Here is a 24,647-nt window from a genome sequence, read left to right as displayed (position 1 = left end):
ATGACTTCATAGTAACCATCTACCTACCATAGGACCAATTGTATTTCATTAAACCATTGACTTTCCATAGACACAATGTATTTCATAGCAGTTATTGACTTTCCCTAGTAAACCGTAAATGTTCGTAGCATCTAGTGACTTCCATTGCTAACATTAAATTCTTATATGGCTTAGCAAACATTGACTTTCAATAGCATCGAGTGAAACTGTCATTGACTTTCATAGAAACCAGTGACTTCCACAATAACCATTGATTTTTTAGAACAATCAGTGACTATTTTAGTAACAATTGATTTTCAATAGAAATAGAAACAAATTACGTTTTACATTTCTGATGCAGATATGAATTTTGTGATTTAAGTTTAAGACTTCATACAGTTAACAATTGTTTTAAAGTGCCTTTACAATTAGGTGCGCGATATTAGGGACATCATAACCCTCTGGTTTATATAAGTTTTTATAATAAAAAGTTTCAGAAATTTAACTGACAAATTTGCGCTCAAAGATTCATTATATTGAATAAGAACTTGAAACAAAAAATATATATGGTTCTCCGTACATATCTTGAATTGATCAATCAGGTGAATTCAACTCCTTCGTTGCTCTACATAGTGGATACTGCGCAAGGTTAAGTTCAATACTACATTAATTGAACGAGTTGAATAAAATCATATTATGAAATTTTCTATTTATCATTGAGCCGATCTTAGATCTTGTGCTACGTTTAAGTAAGCTTGATTGTGAAATAAGTTCTTGAAATTAGTGACTTAGTAACAATTTTCTTCCTGGTGCTTACAAGTACTTTTACCTTTATACGTATATGGCGATACTATGATCTACTTAGGGCTCAAACCAACGACCCTTTGGATGAGAGATCGGCATCTCAAGCACAAAGCCACTCTTTACTTTTAAACAATCATAACTACCGTGCTTTTTCTCTTTCTCTATAAGATTTCATAAGAATTCATTGCTGATGTGCATAAAATTACGCCCATATTGGGGAAATTTTGTAATTTTATCTGTGACTAAATGTAGACTATTTATTTTTATTTTCTTTTAATAACTGTAACGGTTTTGGTATTTTCATTATATATTCATGCAATTTAAGTAACAACGGCCGGAATAAAATGAAGCAAAATAGTCATAAGAATTTCATAAAATGAAAGAACAAGAGATATATTTTTCTATATGTCTTTTATTTATTATTACATAATGCACATAAAACTAGCCAACATACTGTTATTTAAACAATATACAATTCATAATTTTATAAATCGTCCATATATATGAGCAATGTTTGGCGATTTTGATTTTTGTGTTCTTCTTTTCCTTTTTTTTAGAAATGTTTTTTTTAATAAATTCATTAGCTAAACAATAGTACTCAGCGTTATTTACATATACTGATATGATTAACTTTCAGCTTGGGAACTTGAAAAGCATTGTAATTCACCACATGGAGCAAAATCGCTCAACATGACTAGATAATAAGTCCTTATTGTCAAATTTATAGAAATTTTATAGAAAATTCAACAGACAAAACACATAATATATACACATATTTGATGAATGCAATGTAAATATAAGTACATAGATCATTTATTGCCTCATAGTATGATTAATTTACTATATTTTCACATAAATAAACAGTTTTGTGTCATACAGCGGCCAGAATGACTTCTATACTTATCAAACAATAAAATTAAAAATAATTTTTTAACATGCAGCTGATTGTTTCTTTTTTCCCAATTTATAGATTCCGTATGTCATTATGAAAACTTTCTGATATGGACATAAAATTAGAAAATAAATTTAAAACTTAAACTAAAGGGAAAACAATATAGTTTCGTATATAAATGTCCTACATTTTGAGGAATGCCTACATAGTCACAATTCAGTGAAATGATATCCATTATCCAATAGTATACACTTATTGACTAGTGTGACATTGAATATAATGTGATACTCACCAGCAGATAACATATTGAGTCCGGTGAATTTCACATCATATTCAATGGCACACTAGACAATAATTGCTTTATTATATGAATAGACTATAAGAATTTAACATAAATCACAGAAAATACAACCTTATACGCGTACAACGTTTGCCTGTTTCGGGAAAAAAGACTGCAAAATCTAAGGAACGCTGCGCATACAAAAGTAACTTAAGTTTATACTCATCATTGTGGTGTAACCTTTAATAATAAAAGAAAAGTAATGATATTTTAATAAAAAATATGCCATAAACAACAAAACGCAACCAATATTGTTTTAATAAGCACGCGTATTTAACAGTCTACGATATATGGTCATTGTATATGAGTCTCATCTATTTTTAGACATGGAAAATCCAATTCAGTCAGTGAATATAATACTACACCCGATGAATATGATTTTATTAAAAATTATTTTGACTACTATTTGGACCCCTAGATTGCAGCTTTATTTAGATCATATAATAAATCAATTTGATATTGATAAAATTCTATTCTGTTACTAACAAAGTAAAGGGAATTATTGTATATTTTATATAATATATATATATATATATATATATATATATATATATATATATATATATATATATATATATATATATATATATATATATATATATATATATATATTATGTGTTTCTTTAAATAAGACGTATCGTGACTAGGTTAAATAACTTAATTTGTACAAAAGGACTAATACATTTACTTATTATAGCAATTTTTCAAATATTCATAAAAAATATAACAAATCTCGAGCCATGTTGCTCTAAATACCATATAAATATACAAATAATACACAATTTATTATAAAATAAAATGCGTTTCATGAAGTGTATTATGAATTAAGTTTGTATTCTGACATACAATAAAGCATAAAATAACATTATTTGAAAACATGTTCTAATAATTCGCTTTCTATATGAATGTCATACACAGTGTTTATGCAACATGTTTACGAAGAATCATAAACTTTACACAATTTCAAAAACTATATTAATAGAGAATTTTCCAAATTCCTATAGAATTATCATAAACCTTTATATAGTTACTGAAAACAATGTGCTGTGACATGAGTATAAAAGTTCATCTATGATAATTATGATATGAAATACTAAAAAAAATGTTTTAAACATTAAGCTTAGTAATTTGTGTTCTAAAAGTACATAATACACATCAACACAACTGTTCTTGGGGACAATTATTTAACGCATGATCACAGATTCTATTATATTAGAAAGCTATAAATCTGCAGCAAACATTATTTTGAAAAACTTTTTAAAAAAACAACAACAATACACTCAAAATGCCTGTATCTAACAAATATGTAAGTATATTTCATTAAAAGCACTAAATCGTTGTTAAATTGTTAAATTTCTACATGGAACATTTTATTCTACTTTCGTACACTATTCGTGTTTGTTTAATAATAGAGACATTTTATTTTGTTAATCTACCATAAGATTATGCAAACCTATAAAGTTTTAATGTAAATAAATTTTACAAACATATTTCTTAGATATAGCTTCAAACCCTTTAAACAAAATTTTAAAAACGAATGACATATCAGTCAAATACTGTATTAATAGAAAAAAAATCAAATTCTTTTGGAATTTTCATACACTATTAATATAATTCGATAAATCCTTTTTTTGTCAAATAATTTTTAAGGACAAATAAACAGGGTTTTTTTTAATTTTTGCAGTAGTAGATTTTTATAACAATCCGCAAAAGACTAAATAGCAGAAACATTTGTCAAAGTGTCCCATAATTTTCTGCTGTTATAATTATACCAGCGATGCGTTATTGCAGGTTCATTTTTCAAAGTGAATTACATTGATTTTGCTGGTGTTAGATAAAAAATTGAACTCAACTGACAGTACAATAGAAAAAAAATCAAGATTGCTCCAATGAATGTTAACTTGTTCAAGTTTTTTAGTGTTAATGTTGTGGTTTTCATCAAAGTGTAAAATTGCAAGGTACACGAACTGGTTATGCTTAGAAAGGTGCATAAGGGATTTATTTTCGGATATAATCGTAATAAAATCTTCATCAACGGACTGATATTACCGTCATTAACAGACAAATTATCCGATACCTCTCTAATATGACTTTTATCAAGAGACTGCTCACCAGGTTGATCTATCACATTACCTTCAACAATGGAGTGATTGACCTTCAACAATAAATTGAGCACCAGACACAACGTTAGAAAAAACTATAATTCTTATTCAATACTGATAATTTGACTGTTAATATATAATTTCTATCATATGATCAGTTGTGTTTTTCTATTCTATATAAGGATCATAGTTCAAGATTACGTGATAACGTTATACCCTAGATCCAGTTTCAAAATTAAAAGTCCAACGCGTTGTTTCCTTCACTTTAAACTTTGGATTAATTAGAACATAGTTACGTGCACTGTCTATTAAATCTATTAAACTAACCGCTTCGACTTCAACAGGCTTATGAAGAGTGAGAAGACTTTCAACGAATGTTCGCCATGTTTCCAAACTCATGTTGGTATTTTTTAGTTTAATAAATGCTAAATTTGTCATATCTGGTGTAACAGTTAAAGCATTGTCATCTATATCTACATTCTGTAACATGAGACACCTAAGCTGATGTAATGTGTGCACTACTTTATCAACTTTTTTGTTGTAATGAAATTCTTCACCGTCTGGGTTATTTTTCAAGGAAAGGTTAGTCAATCTGCCAGCATTTAATAAATTGTCTAAGTCAAATATTCCTGGACTACTTGATATATCAACCAGTTTTAATTTTTCAGTGTTTAGGTGAGAAATTTTAAAATTCTTACAGTCGGACAACTTAAGAAACGGGAACTTGAAAAAATGTTCAACATAAGATTCATCATCAGATTTATCTGTCAAATGACCATTCTCATCAGATTCATTATCAGACCCATGACATTCATCAGCAAATGGACCATCAGTTTCAGCTCTGATACGGTCAACAAACTGCTCTTCTGTCATATTACCTTCAACAACAGAGTGATCGTTAGAAACACCTCTGATTTGACCTTCAACAATAGATTGAGCACCAGACACCCGTATCATAGTCAGCTCTTGCAATGGTGCTTGTCGTAATAATTGTTCAGTTGATGTTTTATCAACAGTTAGGTTTTCCAGGTAAAGTTTCTTCAGACGACACCCGTATTGTAAATGATAAAATTTTAATGCATGTATATTATAGTTACTATAATCAATGTAATCGTATTCATCTTCAGAATCATCTTCGTATTGTAAATAAAAATCAGTATGATATATCTTATAATCAATATATACTTTTTCAAGTTGTTCAGTGTTCAATCCAGTAATTACTAGACCTGGACTGTTTGATAGTGTAAGATCTTTCAGATGATTGTGTCTAGACAGATCAATATCAGTAACATCATTATACGAGTACAATTCTCCACATTTTGATAATATCAATATTTTTAATGGTGCTTGTTGTATCAATGAGGCTATAAATTGAGATGAACACCAAGTGTTTATAATGTGAAGGTCAGTCAGTCTGCCAGCTTTGAATGGACAATTTACATCTGATCCGATCCGAGAATGTAATATTTCTACTCGTTTAAGCTGTTCAAAGTTGAGGCCAGAAACCGTTAATTCACACTCGTTTAGCAGAAGTGTCTGAAGATGGTTTTGCATTGAGAGATCGAGATCTCTATCACAACGTTTCACTGCTTGTAGGGTCAGTTGTCTTAAAAATACCTTTTCGGAAAATGAAAATTTAAATACAAATTTGTGGTACATGTCCATACACACAGAAATGTACTGCACTTGTTTTAATTGTGTGGTAAATTCTATTATATCGTTGAAGTAATCCGAGTCGTTGTCTCCTTCACGTATTCCAAGAAAACTGCACTGCAAAGAAATCACTTCATCTGGCTTGATTCTTTGTAGAGGTAAACACCTATGTATGCGAAGATCACTTATGCTGATCATAGTACTGTCATCAGGGTCACATTCTTTGAGACAATTTAGCATAAGGTCTTGTATACTTAGTAACTGGTGGTCCATGGACATTGTAAAAACCCAATTTTCATAATACTTACTTCTTGAATTTGAAATGTCTTCATCCTTATTTACAATACTTGAAACCCGTTGTGACAAATCACTGATAAGAGCGGGGCACAAACCACAAACAATTTTAATCATATTAGAGAACTGTAATACGTCACTAGCAGATTTACATTTACATAAAAACTTATCTAAAATCTTCTGTTTTTTATCATCTACTTTCATGTTATCAAACATTGAGACAAACATAGCGGCAAAGAACTCGAGATAAGACATGTGGATAAAACCATATTGTGTATCTTCCTCTGTTCTGTCGAAGCGATTGCTTTTACTCAAGATACCAACTTGTGTAAGCGCAGTGATGTCACCTTTTGATAATCCAATCTTTAAAAGATTTCGTTGCCCAAATATGTTATGAATTGAACCTGAAGTTAAAGCTTCAAAAGCAGTTTGACTACATAGAAATAAAACACGTTCTTTGCCTTCAAACCTCGGATATTTTTGCAACATTTCAGGCAAACGAAAACTCATGCATTCAGTTGCATCACTATGACTTTCATTTCTATCAATCATGGTATCTTTGTGGTCTGCCCAACCTAACATGGTATTTAAAACCAGACAGTAAGTTTCGCTTACGGATTCACCTAGGTCTTTTCCATTTGTGTATAACCAAAGCAGTTGTTGCAAAAGCAATGGTGTTTGTTCTACGTGTTCAATTCGTTTTCTTTCCATAATTTCAATGAAATCATAATAAGACTTTTCAATAACATTTGCTTTAAAAATATATCGTTCGATAAATGATTTCAATGATTCACTAGATACGCCTAAAAGTTCTAACTTGAGATCCACTTCTGAGATTTTTAAATTAAGTATTCCTTTTGCAGATGGTCTAGATAATGTTATGACTGTTGCATCTTTTGCCAGGTCTCCGTTTGGTATCCCATAGCTTACATGAGGTTTGCGTACAATTTCTTTATGAGGCTTCCATTCATCTAAGCTATCAGCAATGATAAGACAACGCTCTGAGTCTTCCTGAAATATTCTGTCTATCAACTCCGCATTAGAAGTGAGATGTTTTAAAAGTTCTTTAATCATATCAACAGTTGCGTCAGATTTATAATCTAGCATAAACTGCAATGGTATAAAAAAAAGAAAATCAAAATGTTCCATCTGAGAGACGTCATCATCACGCTTGTAGACCATATAAGGATCAAATGATTCAGTGTTTGTCTTTTCATGATCATTTTCAGGGCAAGTTGATTCTCTGGCCTCATCAATTACCATATGATATTTACACCAATTTTCAATCATCATTTTGCAGAAAGTACTTTTTCCTGTGCCGACATTACCCAAAACATAAATCTTCTTATTTCGTTGCTCCTTTGTTTTAAAGATTTCATGATAACCCTGTAGATATTTCTTCTCTGGCATACTAGTTTGCGCAGATTGGTTTACCGCAATGACTTTTATCTCGGACGGAACATATATATCTTTAATATTGATGCTATCTTGTTCTTGCGCCAAAGGAGACATCGAGGTCTTCACGCAATGCCTCTGGTAATATTCAATTAGCTTACCTTGTAGCTCTGTGATATAAAGATAATTCATGGGTTATATCCTTGCGAAAAATTAGCAAAAGTAAAACACTGTGATGATCAAATTATTTAAGGGAGAAAACAAGAAAAATTGCAAAGCCATGAAACACGGTTTTCGATTGAAAGAAAGTTTTGTTGTAATCAAAATATCAATACAAGCAACATTCAATGGGACTTTGTGTACTATGAATGATAAATAATTAAGAAAGAAATGATAAAAGCAAACATCTTGTTATAACAGCCATCCAAATTGTGGCTTCCAAATAATAATAATATAAGTTTAATCAAAATCGCATTCCTAAATTTTGTAATAGATCGGAAACGGTTTTTCTAATTTTAGAAACAGTGGGGTTGACCTTGACACAGAAGGCCCAAAAAAACAACAGTAAGCAAAATATTTTCATTAAAATTTCTTATTCCTAACTGTTATTTTTAACCGAAAACCAATTTTCTAAAAAGACATTTCGTAACTGTGACCTTAACCCTGTTCCCAGTTGGTCCAAAAGCAATTCAAGCAAAGTCGTCATATAAGTTTTCTTAACACCAAGTTAAAATTGAAATATCTGATTCGTTTTTTTTCTTGTTATTGTCTGAGAACATATTTTTAGTTACAGATAATAGTAATAGATGGTTTCGGTTCAAAAGCTACATGAAGCTATATTTTACATTATAATTTATATCACATATATGGATAAAACCACTTGTTGACAATGCTTCTGTGGAAGTTTGGTAAAAATCCTTATAAATGTCGGACGAGTTGTCCACAATTTTTTTTCATATAAGGAAAAACAAAAGGCCATAACAAGGTAAACAAGAGTCCGTTTGAACCGGTTGATGCTCCCTGAAAAAGTTTTAGAAACAGAAAAGTACACCTCTTGTAGTTTCAGAGTTATGTCCCTGGACAAAGGTCAAAGTGCAATAATTCCAAAATAAGGCAAGGCAAATTTACTGTTCTTTGCACTGGACTACTTATCCAAGAGATCTATCTAACGACTTAGTTCTTGTTGATACATTTTGTAGTTCTACAGTTATTTCTCGGACAAATTAAAGAGTATTAAATTAAAAGGGCAATATCCCCAAAATATGCAAGGCAGAGTTTCGGATTCTTAAGCACTTCACTTCTATCTATTGAGCTCTATCCACCTGCAGATCGTCTTCTTTATACATCGCACGGTTGCCGCAGTGTTAAATTGAAAAAGGACCAGAACTTTAAAAATATGCAAGGCAGAGTTACGGTTCTTTTGTACTATACTTCTATCAAATGAGATCTATCTACTTACGAAGTTTATTGTTGATACCTCTTACGGTTTCCGAGTTATTCCCATACAAAGTTTAAAGTGTAAAAATGAACAAAGGTTAATAACTCCAAAATGAGGCAAAGAAAAGTAATAGCTCTTGTGCATTGCATATCATCCTATAAAGATCTATCTACCCTCAAGGCTTGTTTATATTTTTAATATAGTTTTATAGCTATGTTCAAAACAAGATTTTTCGGAAGGGGAGCTAATTCAAAATCCGGACAATGCAGAGTATTGGTTCTTTGACACAGCTTCCCGCCTCAATAACGTCTATCACTGTATGAAGTTTAAATGAATAATTTATCTCCAAGGGTTTTCAAGTTATGATCCGGACAAGCGAACAGACAGACAGACGGACAGAAAAGCCGGCGACTATACGCTCTCCCTTCAGAAAGCATAAAAATCAAATAACAAAACCTAGATAATATGTACCAGAACATTTGTTAACAAGGCTTCTGTGAACATTTGGACAAATCCATTGAGACATGAAGGAGTTGTTGTGCACAGAAGAAATTGCTCACTTTATATTATGTATAAGAAACAAAACAAAGAACAATAATTATGTAAACAAATTATCAAATCCCAAAACACGAAAATGCGCCAAACATTTAATGACTAAGCTTCCGTTAAAGTTTGGTCTAAACCCTTTGATAAATATAGGAGTTGCATACAGATGAAATTGTTCGCTAATATTTTCAATCTGAAAAATCAAAGGGCTACCTTATCAAATCACTTAACCTAGAAAATATTCACCAACCACATATTGTAAACGCATTTGCTAATGTTTGGTAAAAATCCCTTGGGAATGTATGAGGAGTTGCACAGACGTTCAGTGAAGGAAAAAAGACAAAGGGCCATAATTAGGTCAAAAATTATGAAATCATAAAACATAGACAATATGCGCTATGCCATTTATGACACAGCATCTATGAACTTGAGACAATGTTATGCACAGAACAAATTGTTCACTTGATATAATCTATAAAGTAAAGGGCCAAAATTTGGTAAAAAACACCAAATCACAAAACACCGATAATATGCATCACGGTACTTGATAACTAAGCTTCTGTGGAACATTTGACAAAATCCATTGATATATGTAGTGTTGCGCAGAGTAGAAATTGTTCACTATATATTCTATATCAAGAAAAGAAACAAAGGGCTGTAATAAGGTCAAACATTATCAAATTACAAAAAGACTGACAGTATGCGCCACAAAAAATCTTTTTAGAAAGTTTGGTCAAAATCCCTTGAGGCATAAAGGAAGAATTTCTCACAAAAGAAAGTATAAACTATTTATAATCTAGGAAAACGGGTCATAAATAGGTAAAAAGAATTATCAAATCACAAAACACCGACAATATGCATCAGAGCACTTGAAATAACCGTTTTGAAAAAGTTTGGTCAATGTTCCTAGAGAAATGAAGGTGGACTCAGCCTGTCCGTTAGTCCACTGAGGTAAATGAAACTAATATCCAGTTTTACAGATAAAATTTTGACTACTATTTTTTTATTGATGAATTATCTAAAATACTAAACTTGGATTAATAAAAGTTCATATTTCATTTATAAACATTTTTTTCTCACATTCGTGTGTTTATAAGTATACTTACATCAGAAATAATTAGTAAACTACTGTAGGACAACATATGAGCCAGTATATTAGCAAATTATTCGCTACCACGCCCTTCTTGTTAGAATTTTGTAAAACATGATTTTCTAAAAACATTTGGTCTGGGGGCATTATCCTGTTTTGTGCCATCTTGGACTATAAGGAGAAAATGACTCGCCTGTCTTTGAAAGATCTTTTAAAATAGCTTGGCGTCACTGGCTATATCTCTTCAGGTATTGCAGTTAATCCTGCAATTCCTATAAAAAATTAACAAGAACCATGTCAACATGGCCATCCCCCGCCAAATGTGTTTGCTCAATGGAAGAATGTATATGTAGTAGAGCAGAATAATACAATTTTTAAGAGGTATTTTGGTAATAAAAACTGATGGATGAAGTTTCAAGTTGATACCTCAAATACTTTTTGAGATAAGCTCCGAACAAAATAGTAATAACAAGAACAAAGGGCAGTAACTCAAAAATTATGAAAGGTGGAGTTATTATTCTTATACACTGCACACCTCCTGAGTGAGATCTATGCACCTATGACGTTTTATGTTGACATCTCAAAGGTTTTTTTGAGTTATGCTCTGGACAAAAAATAATTTTGAAAAATATTAAAGGGCAATAACTGAAAAAGTATGCAGGGTACAGTTATCATTCTTGTGCACTGCACTCCACTTTAATGAGATTTATCCACCTATGAAGTTTCAAGTTGATACCTCGAATACTTTTTGAGATAAGCTCCGAACAAAATAGTATGAAAAAGAACAAAAGGCAATAACTCAAACAATACATAGCGAAGAGTTATCATTCTTGCACACAGCTTTCCTCCTCAATAAGATCTATCTACCTATGATGTTTCATGTTGACACCTCAAACACTTTTTGAGTTATGCATCACTTAGGTGAAAAATTAGGTATGAAAAATAACAAAGTGCAAGAACTCAAATTATGAAAGGTAGAGTTATCAATCTTGTGCATTGCACACCTCATGAGTAAGATCTATCAACCTATGAAGTTTCATGTTGATATCTCAAAGACTTTTTGAGTTATGCTCTGGACAAAATTAATTTTGAACAAGATTGCATATGTGAAAAGTTCTATGCCACCGCATTAATACAACACTAAATAGTAATGTAGGAACATATTTTTTTGTTTCTATACAATTGAAGACTGCCATAATGTATAGATCACTGACCAATCTGATTCTTTTTATCAGATAAGTGGTTATATCTATAGTTAGTCAATTAAAAGATCAGAGTAGGAATCTATCAATGCAGTTGAGTCTACAGAATGTGACGGTGAAAGTCATATTTCACATGGCCAAAATTCCATGACTGTAAGATACTTTGTCAAAATCTTGGCCAGCTGATATCAAAGTTCATTTGACATCTTAATCTATGCACATGGTTCAAATTTAATTGCTGCACATCAAAGGACAAGAAAGTACATGTAGGTCACATCATCAAAATCTAGGTCACCTGATATCAAAGTTTAATTTTACAACTAAAACTGTGTACATAATCCAAAGTTCAAGACTGTACATCAAAGGACAAGAAAGTAGGTCACTGTCCCCTTCGGCTAGGCAAAATTTTGACGCAAGGGTTTGATTCAAACAATCTCGATACAGGTCCACCAAACAATATTTCATGTCAAATATCTTAGTTGTAGCTTTCTCGAGCTCCAATTCAGAAAACATTTGTTTTAGTTTCTGTTTTTACTATGTGTACATAATGAAAATCAATGCCCCCAGGCAGGGCCAATTTGGATACCAGGGGCAAAATTTGAACAACTTTGGTAGAGTACCTATGGCTGATATTATAAAGCAAACATCAACACTCTTGTACCTTCAGACAATAATTTTTTACTTTTTTACTATATGTACATAGTGACTCAAAACCAATGGCCCCCGGGGCGGGGCCAATTTTGACCATAGCGCTAAATTTAAACAATCTTGCTAGAGGTTCACTACACAATGTTTCATGCAAAATATCTAACCTCTAGCATTTGTCAATTTCGAGAAGATGATTTTTTAAAGATTTTACTATATACATAAAAGGAAAACCTATGACCTCGGGCGGGGCTAATTTTGAGGCTAGAGGCAAAATTTGAACAACTTTGGTAGAGTTTCTATAGGTGTTATCATATATTAAATATCAAAGCTATAAGCCTTGTATCTTCAGACAAGAAGGTATGTTAAGGTTTTTACTATATTTACATATAGTAAAAATCAAAGAGCCCCGGGGCGGAGCCAATTTTGACCCCAGGGCTATAATTTGAACAATCTCGGTAGAAGTCTTCCAGACATTGCCTTATGTAAAATATCTATGCTCTAGGCCTTGTGGGTCTTTACAAGAATATTTTTAAAATTTATTCTTATTATTCCTTTAGGTTGCCATGTCAAACAGATTTGTGCATGGAATGAAATTCTTTGAACATTTTTTGAAGCCCTTTACCCAAGGATCAATCCTGCCAAGTTTGGTTGAAAGTGAACCAGTGGTTTTTCTCAAGAAGACTTTTTAAGTTCACTTTGTCATCTATAGAACACACGCACACACACACACACACACACACGCACGCACGCACGCACGCACGCACGCACGCACGCACACACACACACACACACACAATTACACATACACACAGGTGAATCGCTATATGCCACCACATCGCAGATGCTGCGGTGGCATAAAATAACAAAGGGCAATAACTCAAAAACTATGCACGGTAGAGTTATCATTCTTGTGCACAGCACTCTTCCTCAATGAGGTCTATCCACCTATGAAGTTACGAGTTGATACCTCAAATACTTTTTGAGATATGCTCCGGACAAAAATGTCGGACGAAAGGACGAACGGATGGATGGACGGACGAAGACTATTTCTATATCCCCCTCCGCCTTTCGGCGTGGGATAAAAAGGAACAGGTTTAAACCAATTGCTGATTTTCTATTATTTTGATACATCAATTATTTATCTCTCCTCATTTGGTTAGTTTTCCTGTTTACAACTCAAATATTGTTTTCAGTATTAACTGCATATAACCAGTTTATATTATACAAAATCTTGTCTGTCTGTTTTAAGAAGGGCAAACATATTTCAATAAAATAAACCCTGAGAAAAAAATTACATGTACTGAGATTGTAAGAAAAGATATATATGTTCTATTCAATTAATGTTAAATTGTGCGATATCTATCTCATTTAATATTTCTTCTGCTTGCCCAACGCAGTAAGGGCTGTAATACAACAGTATGAGAGTTGCATAAGAGACTGGAGCATAATTAGGTAATTATTTTCATGGTAACAAGAAACTCAAGTCAGTACAAGAACTGTGAATGACTCTAGACAGAATTGAATGAATATACGTAAGACCGGTAGGAACAGTTTAACTTCATAATTTCCCGATTGTATCTTTATGAAGTCACGATTTCAGCTTCACAAATTTATTATTTCAACTTCATGAAATCAAAATTTCAACATCATGCATTCACCTTTTCAGTTTCACGAATTTACGATTTTAATTCATGAGATATGATAAACAAGATCAATTAGGAAAGGCGGCGTTCAATGAAGTTGAAATCTTGAGTTCGTGAAGTGGAAATCGTGAATTCACGAAGTTGAATTCCTAAAGTAGAAATCGTGAATTCGTGAAGTTAAAATAGTGAATTCGTGAAGTTGAAATCATTACTTCATTCAGCTGCAACCGTACATTCCTAAATATTGTATGTTGAAATGAGACTTAACGAAATTAGAATTGTGAATTCACGAATATGAAATCAGGAGTTCATTTAGTTGAAATGTCCCAACCGTATGAAATGCATGATATGTTTCAGTTATAGTCAGAAGATATTTAAAAAAAAAATCATCAGTATTTACAATTTTTGTCGAAGGAAAGGCAATAAAAGATGTGCAAAACTACGAATAACTTAAAAACAGTCATTCAATCATGAGCAGGTGATTAATGAGATTTTTTACAAGGAAAGCATATGTTTTAATATCTTTGCAGAAAGATGGAGAAACTAATTTGTATATGCATGCACAGGAATATAGGATTAAGTTAATTATATGAGACTCTTGACTTAAAACGATGGGAATAGTTAAATAAAAAACCTTTTGATTATGACGGGTGTATCATTTATATATTATAATACATGTATATAATGTTCTTGAACATAATTTGAATATTCATATCCATCTAATTATTTATTACTTCAATATTACCACCATATTTTAAAGGAAAAGTAAAAACAAAAACACTGAGTTAAACGGCAACAGTGCATGACCAAACAACATGAATGTGTTGGGTTATCTTGTTCTGCACTGTATCAAAGTCAAAAAAGCAACAAAAGAACCGCTGCATAACTACATATTGAGAAGAGGAATATTTCCTTTCAGAATTCCCCCTTGCATCCACATCAGGGTTCTTCAAAAAGATAATCGATAATTAAAATCATTGTGATAATTGATGTAACGAATGGAATTTATTTTTAGCAAGAAAGGTGTCTACTTTTCAATAAAAAAAGATCTGACATTTTTTTACCTACACAATATAGCTCACTTTACAGTTTACCAAACATATTAAGAGGAAACACTTGCCACGCACTTCATTACAACTCTGTAAAGGTCTTGTGATAATGCATGTATATCATTCTGTTTCAGTTTACTTTGACTTGATTTTTTCTGTAATGTAAATTTCCCATAGGACACTGGGAGATTGTTTATACTTTAGATGCAAGTGTACCATGTGACTAAGATATTCGTACAGTTTAACATTTTCTATATGAAATAAAATAAATAATAGCCGCCTGTTTTCGATAAGCCTCAGATTGACTAAGTTGACAATATCAGATCATCACAGTTATTGTTCAGGGTAATAAGAGAAATAACACATGGGTTGTTAGTAACAGATAAAATATCGTCTCTCGTAAAAATATTGTTACCATCGGCTAACGCCCCGGTATGATATTTTTACTGTACTCACAAACCCATGTGTTTATTTATATTACAGCTGTAAACCAACCGGTCATGTGTCAATCTGTATGACACTTACAAGCTTGAAAAACATTAAAATCAAAGGAGTTGCGCGGTAAATATTAAGTAATATTACGTAATTAACCGGGTGTTCATTTTATAATATGAGGGCCATTGAAAAAAATTTAAATGAATAAAACCCTTTGGGTGTAGGGCAAATTTTGAATAAATTCCCCCTTTATGGGGAAATTTTTAATAAATCCCGTATATTTTTCTATATTATTTTTTGTGTTTTAAAAGTCAAATGATACCGCTATAAATTATTCCAAGCTGCTGTTTTTTGGATGACAAAACTTGAAAACACAAGCCTTTGAGTACGAGAGTAGAACCCGTTGTAAAAAGCTTCGTAATTCTAGCTTATCTTTATACACCTTTATCGTGTGTTTTGTAGGATGTTATATCCAGTTTTGACTTTAAAAGCACTCTTTAATACAAGACAGGGTAAATTTGATTATAAGGCTTATACAAAAGGTTTGTTTTAGCCTTACGCATAAGGCACGTGCGCGAAATTCTATTCCTGTTTCTAAAGAAAAACCGCATTGAAAAAAGTATATTTTATAAATTGCTTATTTCCATCCCAAAAGCCACATAGTAGGCAATAACCATTTGTTTTCTTTAATCATAGTGTAAAAAAGTCTTTCTGGATGAGAGGGTATGGTTTATTGGTGGCACAAAGTGTTATTAAACGCACCTCATAATATTCTAGAACCGTAGGTTGTGTGTTCGAAAATATATGTTATAGATATTTTGATAATGATGTTATATTTTACAAAAGTCATTCAAGGAGGTGCCAAATTGTAATTTAATATTCCTGCCAAATATATATGCGCCTAAAAGGAATGATACATACAACATGTTAATTTTTACACAATAAGCATCAGAATGTTCATATATGCAAGCCAAACAAATAAGCTGATAAAATACTCAGGTTATTTAAAGTCATTTTCTACTTCTCAACAAGCTTGAATGTTAAATCGTTAGTACATACTTCTCTTAGAAATTGTTAATTATTTTAAAAAAGTAAAGCTTCATTACCTTTTTTCTCTTCGACGTAATCTAAACGCCGCTCGTATATGTGACGTTCATTTTTAAGTTCCTCAAGTTTCTCCTCCCATGACTTCACTTGCTGAAAGCAACGTAAGATAAACATGACAAAATATTTTTTTAAAACTCGTAGAGACATTGTTTTCACAATTGATAACAAAAAAATAACATATAAAGCGTGTTTATATTTCTTGCGATACATGTATCTTAAAATGCAACCATTTATATTCATATTTATATTGTTAACATCATAAATTTAACTTTTCTGTATGTTAATTATGATAATACATGTATAATATAATGATATAATATAATCCCTAACAATTGTAAGCATACCTAACATACCCAACATAAAACTGACCAAGTATAAACAGGCTTTTTTGACCGCCGCCCTTCATGCCTCCTTGAGGGACCAAAACACACGAATTAATAATGAATTTAAGTTTGATAAGTAAATGAATAAGTAAATGATGGTTAAAATTAAATAAAACAAATTCGGAACACAGTGATTAATTTAAGGAAATATATTAATGCCTGTGGCCTCAATCAATGTGACAGTTAACCTTTCCTTAAGTTTGTGGTCGTGAAAATAAGGTTATTGAACAAAAGGTAAATAGAATAAATTTCAGTATCGGTGATCTTGTACCAGGTCATATAGCGACTTTTCAGGATTTCTGGAGGAGAAATACGTCACGTGACCCGCCGTTCACTGTTTCAGGAGTGAGCACCTGAGTACAACCACCAACGTTTCGTAAGTTTTTTCAGTTGAAAAAAATATCATTAAGGAATTTAACTTACAAGTAGTTCGAAGTCGATGGCCTTTACTAATCTAATTAGCAACATGGACCCATTTAGGATTTTTTTAACGCAAACAAAAACAATCTTAGAAGACAACCCACAGCTGATCACAAATAAACACTATGACAGTGGCCTGATCAGCTAACTATAACCGCAAAAGATAAGATCGAAATATATTCAAAAAGTAAAATCATGATATAATATGATACCTCCTTCACAAAAGAGACATCTGATTTCAAAACAGAAACGTCTGATTCCAGTTTTTCGACTCTTTCATATATAACTTCGCTGCGTTTGTCAAATTCTTTTATAGCATCATTTTGACATGTTTGTATGTTTTCTTTAGCTCTTGCTGTATCTTGATCAACGGCAAATTGAATTTCTTTTTTTCCAACTTCAATCACCTGCTTTAGCTCTTCTGATTTTTGGCTTACATAACTTATTGCTTCTTTATATGCATCGACCTCGTTGTTTGTTGTAATAATAAATTTGCTTTCCTTCAACTGGCAAAAAAATATTAAAAAATAAGAATAAAAATAATCTTAAACATAGATAATTATTGAAATATAGCTGCAATTTATATATACATGAAATTATAAATCTGTCTAAGAATATTTTTGGTCTTTCACCGCATGTGTATCTTTGTTTCTTGATATGTCCTTACTTTATGAATAAAAATAAATTTTCACATTTTTAACACATTTAATAAGAATTATTGAATGCTTAATTTAGTTGTTGAAAACAACATTTATTTAAGAATACGAGAAAAGGGTAATGGCTATACTTTTCACTAATTTTTTCACTTTAAAATGAAGTAAGCATTTTACAACTACACGATTTCCCTGTTTTAAAGAAAACATTTTATATAACAATCTAAAAGTTAAACTAGTTCTCACCTACTTTTCTATTTAAATGTTAAATACTTTTTCATTTAAATGAAAATAATGTTACACCTTTTGTACCCTTTGACTCAAGGTTTATATAAAGTCATATTTTATTCAACGGTGGAATACCGTCATGGTTTTAAAATTTCTACAGCCTGACACCATGGTAAAATATTAAACAACTTTTTACAAGTGATTAAAACAGAAACTTTTCCCGGTCAGATTATATTTATCTTCGACAGCACAGATGTTCTCGTAAGGCTAATTATACAAGCATTGCTCTAGGTGAAAAAAGATAAGACACTCTTGTAAAATTACTTAAGGAAAATATCCAACATTAGAATGGACATTAAATAGTTAATAAAGCCGACTTAAACAGTGCCATTAATAACAAATATTCTAAAATGTTTTGGTCTACAGTGGATATATACATCAAAATATTCATTATATCTACTTTTAAAAAGTCAACGATAAAATGACCTTTACCACGATTATTTGTTCTTTACAATTAAAAGAACACAACGAGGGGCACTTCGTAAATTCTTAAAACAACCTTACGAAATTTACTGTAAGTGTTAAAAATTCTTTTGTTTTCTTATGTCAGTCCCTCAAAATACCCCCACTTGTAGAAATTACCCGTCCGTCCATTTGCGAAAGTGTCTAGATAAATTGAAGCGGGTATATGTTGCATACTTTGATATACGCAATAGCCAATACATGTTATTGATTCATATTAACGACCTTCAAGCATTTCTTAAAACTTTGGAAACTACCAAAAGTAACAAGTGGCAAGGTCAGAACTCAAAGACTTTCACATTGATTGCCTGCAAATAGTAAGTTAAAATAGCTGATTTATGAGCGAGCGCATTGTTGTGCAGTGGATAATGGTCACGTGTGCCTATCGACAAACCTTGAAGAACTGGACCAAACGCATCAATGAAAATAGCGTACGTTGCCTTACTTATGCCTACGTCACATTTCAAGCGGGGACCGGCCGATATAGAGGGATCGATGGGACGCCGTTGATAATTTGAGATCGGAGAGAAACATTTCAATAATGTCCGGGAAGAAGTGGGCGGTCATTCTCATTCTCCCTCTGTGGTCAGTAAGATATTCGGACGGTTACCGAAGGGTACTCGCCCGGTCACCCGGTGAAAATCCTTGGCGTCATCCCGGGAATCGAACCCACAATGTACAAATTACAAGTCTAGCGATTTAACCGATTCAGCTCTGCACGCTGGCTAATGAGAGAATGATGGTGTTATTAATGATTTACCCTGAGGACTTTGGCGGTAAACCAACTTGAATATACATACCAGAGCACAGTTCAGCCACTGCATCGACAGTCTGTCAAGCAGTTAATCATTAATTATCTCTTTCACTTTCGCAAGGTTCTGATAACATCTGTACAACGAAAGTGACCTTCACCGTCGTCCGAGAATTGAACACGGGTCAAAGGCTTTACCTGCCGTAAGGTCTATTTAATAACCCCAACGCTATCCTTACGGACATTTTAGGACCATACGTGCGACGTACTGAGTCCATCCGGGTCCGGGTCAGTAACCTGCCGAGACGCCTTCGGTGACCGCTCAGATACCGCTCGGAAACTGGAGGAATATTTGGCGCCCAGGAGGTAAAAATTCTAACCGGTACGTAACCGATAACAAAAGGTGTCCGGCCGGGTATCGGAGGGTATTTTACAGTGTCTGCTACGTTACGGATGCCGGAAGAAAATAACTCTGCACTAAAATTCTCCGATTACCCGTACGGTGCCCAACCGGTCACTTGACACCGGAGGGTCACAAGCCGGAGACCTTTAAAAAATTTGCAATTTCAGCCCGTTCAGGCATCGGTACTCCATCGTAAACCTAATCGAGGTGTAATGTGACGCAGGCTTTACAGTCGTATTTCTGCGTCCCGTCCGATAACCTTCCGGATACCGTCTGAACCCATCCAAACATTTTTCTTTGCTTTCTGGCATAAAATGATAGAGTTTGGCACCAGTAACAATTTCAATTAAACGTCGATCGTCACATTGATACACGTTTTCAATGACTCGTATTTGGGACATTAACTAATACATAAAGTGTTGTTTTTATTGGTGTTCTTATCTTATCATTGCCATTGTAACTTGGACGTTTTTAACAGGAAAAAACATATTTTCACGAATTTAAATTCGTAAGCGGATCGGAATAAGTTTACATAGGATGAATAAAGTGTAATATATCGTCAGAAAGAATATGTTCGATCCTGTCCAGAGCAAAAAGAAAGGATGGATTTATCAACGCATGTCAAGTGACATTTACATCACGAGAAACATTTTTAAATCCCCCGTTTTGCGGGTGTTAACAAAATGATACTGGATGCCGCTGAAATGTCAAAGTAACATATCATGAAAATTAGGCAGGTCAACCTTCTATCACAACGTTTCTGGTATTTTCTTATTTCCAAAAAATCTGTTGCTAAGAATCATAATAATGAGAATATTATTGCATAAAAAATTAAATATGTTTCAATACGGCTGCTATGATCTTCAATTCTCCCAATGGTCACGTTACATGTCGAATTTTATTGTATGTTAAAGGTTCAGACTACTAAATTTACTTTCTTCTTCATTTTTTAGATAAAGACTCACATTCGTGGCAAGTATAGGTCCTACTCGGCGAGTGACCTGAATGAAGCTTACAGGACAGTAATAGAAGACGGATTGCCTGTAGAGAGAGTTACTAAAATGTTTATGGATGTTTCATACTTTGCACCGTTTGAGGTAGGCTGGAATGCAGCGTGTCATCAATACCTGAGAGAATATTGTGGTCGTATAGTTACCCGCTATAAAGTAGGTAAAATAACAAGCACAGCTTACACAGAAACAGTCACACCTTTCAATATACAGTCTGCCTGTGGTATTTACTCATTTAACTCTAATGTCGTTAGTGATGCTTCTATTAAACCGTCTTTAAGTTTTTAAACTGAAGTCTTAAATTCATCTGAAATTTTTGATAAAGTGTAACTTATGAAAACCGAACACCTGTGGGACTATCCAAATATTCCGGATTTTGGGGGTTTCCAAAATTCAGGAGTTCGGACTTATCTGAACAAATAGAAATATTAAACCACAGCAATTTTAGTAAGAAAAGATAGTCACCTATAACTTTCTTAGTCGATACGATAGCGTAAAGTTAAATATCACAATTTATTCTAAAGAATGTTAAATGTAATACGTAACTTTTCCACTTTTCAATTTCTTAATTTTCACAGTTTAATAAATGATCTAAAATGTCTGACAAATTGTGATTCTAATAGGTGTCAAAGTAAATGGTCAATACTAATTGGAAGAAAATGACACTTTGCTGGTTTTATAATCTCATGTATAATGACAATTACACCATTTTCAATTTCCGGATTTCAGAGGTAAAATTTAGTAGAAATATCCCATATTTCACCAGAAAATCGTTCGAAATTCAGAAAATAGAAGTTCTTGGATTCAGAGGTATAGAAAACATAAGAAAAGAATGAAAAAATCGGGACCCTTAAAATTGTTCGGATTTCAGAAGTTTCCGGATTTAAGAAGTTCTGGAATTCGGAAGTTACGCTGTTGTAGTAGTAAAAAAAGGCCAAGAAGAGGTACCAATTGCATCAGATGCTCGGTCCTTTCTATGTGTCACCTGCTGAGACAAAAAAGACTTTAAGTAAGATTGTTGGAGGGATAGCTGTAACTGAAAACCAAGTGTTTGATGCAGAAAAAACACATATTCAAGACCAAAAATCAAATAAGTCAAAGCGTATCAACACCTCTATTGCTGGTTCATCTGTTATTCCAAACAAAAAAGTCAAAATACTATGTTGTTGCTGACTCAGATGTTGACAATTTAGATTCAGAGTGCTAAGAAGGAATAATACTTTTTTGTGAGCTTCTTGCTCTAGTGAACAATAGACTTATATGGCAAGGTATTTTATATAAAACATTTTTAAAAAAACAGTTAGAGAAGAAAAGAAATCAGCAGTTAACGTTTGTTTCATCGTTCTACATTGTTTGGAGTAAGTTACTTTCTTCTTAAACTGAAAGTTGTTTTCTAATATACAGAGTGAAAAACTTTTGGACCATCCTTTACCTGAATTTTCTCGACCAATGAAAATCGTCGAAATTATAAGACGTTATTTTTTCAGGAACCAAAATGGCTGTCCCCTTAAAAGAAGTGTAAAATGTTTTCGTGTTGTCAATGAAATTATCAATTATATAGGAAAAAGATGATTTTAGTTGGCATTTATTTTATTTGTACATGTTTTCCCACACGTAATGTCCTTACACCGTCGAAAATATAAGAAGCCAGGATACCTGTTTAAGTTTGCTGACAGCTTGTTGAGCATCAGGTCTTCCTTTCAGTTCTTTTGGGTCTTCAAGAATTTTAACGATATCAGCTATACACTCAGTAAGTGCCCGTCCTTCCATTTCCATACTAGCTGAATGAAACAATTTGTTTCTTCTACCTCGTACCTGGAGTTTCCGTGAAGAAAGTTATATATGATAAAAACAATTTTTAATTTCCTTTATAACTTTTCTTGGATGTCATAAAAATGTAATTGTTTTTATGATCACAAAGAGCAATTATAAAACAATAATGTGTGAATGTGTTATTTTCTTTTTTTAAAAAATCAAATTTTGTTAGTTTTACTTTATTTTTGCTTTCAGCAGAAATTGACAATTTAACTGACCACCTGTGACTTATTTAACATGTTTTATTTTTTTCTAGATAAGTACCTAATCGGGTATGCTATGCAATAATCTAAAATGTTCCGAAGTTCCCCTCATTTAATTTGTCTTTTATCAAATACTTTATGCCATAATGAAAACACTTTATCTTGACCACATAAAAAAGATAATAACAAAGGCGCTAGATTTCATATAGTGACGAATATTCTTAAAAAATCCAAAGTTTTGGCTTCTTAAAACATTGGAGTTACACACGACAAGTCCGAAAGTTTTTCATGCTTTCGTCATTATTAATGCAAAAACAATTCTATAAATAACATGTATTTTTACTTCGGAATGAACTTTAAACATTTATCAACCAACCTTGATGAATATATTTTTTTCAGCCATGGAGCATGCTAAATGAGAATGAAGACTGGCGTTGTTAATGAAGACATGGAGTAATCCAGATATGTCCATATCTGCCTTTGTCTTGTAGAAATATCCAGGTGCATTTATAAAACATTTGGCGACCTCCCAAGGTTCTGTACACCATTTTTGTATGTCTGTATTTTCCCAATTTGGTGTTGGCGAGGTGGATCCGTGGCTTCCTAATATGTCGTTCATAATGTGTTCGCAAACTTGAAAACGACATTTTTCCTTCTTTGCATACAAACAAGTACATTTGATTCTACTCAAGAGGCATTCATTTTTACCAGCACAATGTGTGCTGCACTCATGTTTTGGTCGCAGTTTGCAAGTGGTACTAGATTTCTGATATATAGCACTAAGAATTCTCTTATGTTCTTGTTTAACAACATCATCAGCAAAACCTTCCAGTCCTTTTTTTAAATATTTATATGCCAAAACACCTCTCACCCAATTTCTGTATTTGATTTTCTCTATCTCAGATTGGTGACTCATCGTTTGGATGTTTCACTGGTTATAGTTTATGAGAACTACCGGTTGTCCAATTGTCGTTTTCGATGTTCTCTAAAGGATTATGGAGAAAACAATACACTTTATGTGTAAATATGATAAACAAGATCAAGAAGGAAAGGCGGTGTTCAAAAAGAAGATAAAGGCAATCAAATAATAAAAAAATACACAATTGAACTAATAAATTCCTAATGTTTCCATTTAATGGTTAAAACAACTTCTTTTAAATAAAAATTGTGTGAAGGTAAAACATCAGTCCGACTGATGCAGAAGCTCTTTGATGACAAGTTGTATAATTTACTATTATTTAAATGAAGGCTATAAATTATCAAATTATCTCGTTGACAAGTTTCTTGCATAGCAGACTGGCGTTTCCGTTAGTTTTACCCTTGCAGGCAGTTTCATCTGGCATGGAGGGTGCCGGATGAGTCGCGGACCATACAAAAACGTCATTTTAGCGCATTTATGAATGAACTTCGCAAAAAATGACGTGAATTCGATGCATTTTTAACAGGGAACTAGATCTGTGTGCTTAGGATGAAGCTATTTCGTCGTTATTATTAAGGTTGTAAATTCATACGCTAAATAAGAAAGTAGATATTTATGAAATAACATTAATTTCCATGAACAAATATCCAATTTCAATATGAAAGAATATGGCAGAATATGCAAGAAAAATTATCTGACATAGGTTTGCAGTTCAGATCGAAA

At 32.6% G+C, this 24,647-nt stretch overlaps 1 protein-coding gene across 1 annotated transcript in view; it reads right to left on the bottom strand.

Annotated features, from left to right (window-relative positions):
* Positions 1–4,327: 4,327 nt before the first annotated feature.
* The window catches only part of LOC132718323 (uncharacterized), a 30,675-nt gene continuing 10,355 nt past the window's right edge, over positions 4,328–24,647 (bottom strand). Inside the window, exons 2-6 of the mRNA XM_060702026.1 lie at positions 23,382–23,990; positions 22,644–22,802; positions 17,633–17,926; positions 16,617–16,707; positions 4,328–7,629 (exon numbers count right to left, since the gene is read on the bottom strand). Of these exons, the coding sequence (XP_060558009.1) occupies positions 4,328–7,629; positions 16,617–16,707; positions 17,633–17,926; positions 22,644–22,802; positions 23,382–23,921 (4,386 nt within the window). The 5' untranslated portion in view covers positions 23,922–23,990. The remainder of the gene's footprint in view (positions 7,630–16,616; positions 16,708–17,632; positions 17,927–22,643; positions 22,803–23,381; positions 23,991–24,647) is intronic.

The sequence above is a fragment of the Ruditapes philippinarum genome, unplaced genomic scaffold (assembly GCF_026571515.1).
Source record: "Ruditapes philippinarum isolate M1 unplaced genomic scaffold, ASM2657151v2 ctg2251_1_1_1_1, whole genome shotgun sequence".
Classification (NCBI taxonomy): domain Eukaryota; kingdom Metazoa; phylum Mollusca; class Bivalvia; order Venerida; family Veneridae; genus Ruditapes; species Ruditapes philippinarum.
This window is presented reverse-complemented; position numbering and strand designations above follow the sequence as displayed.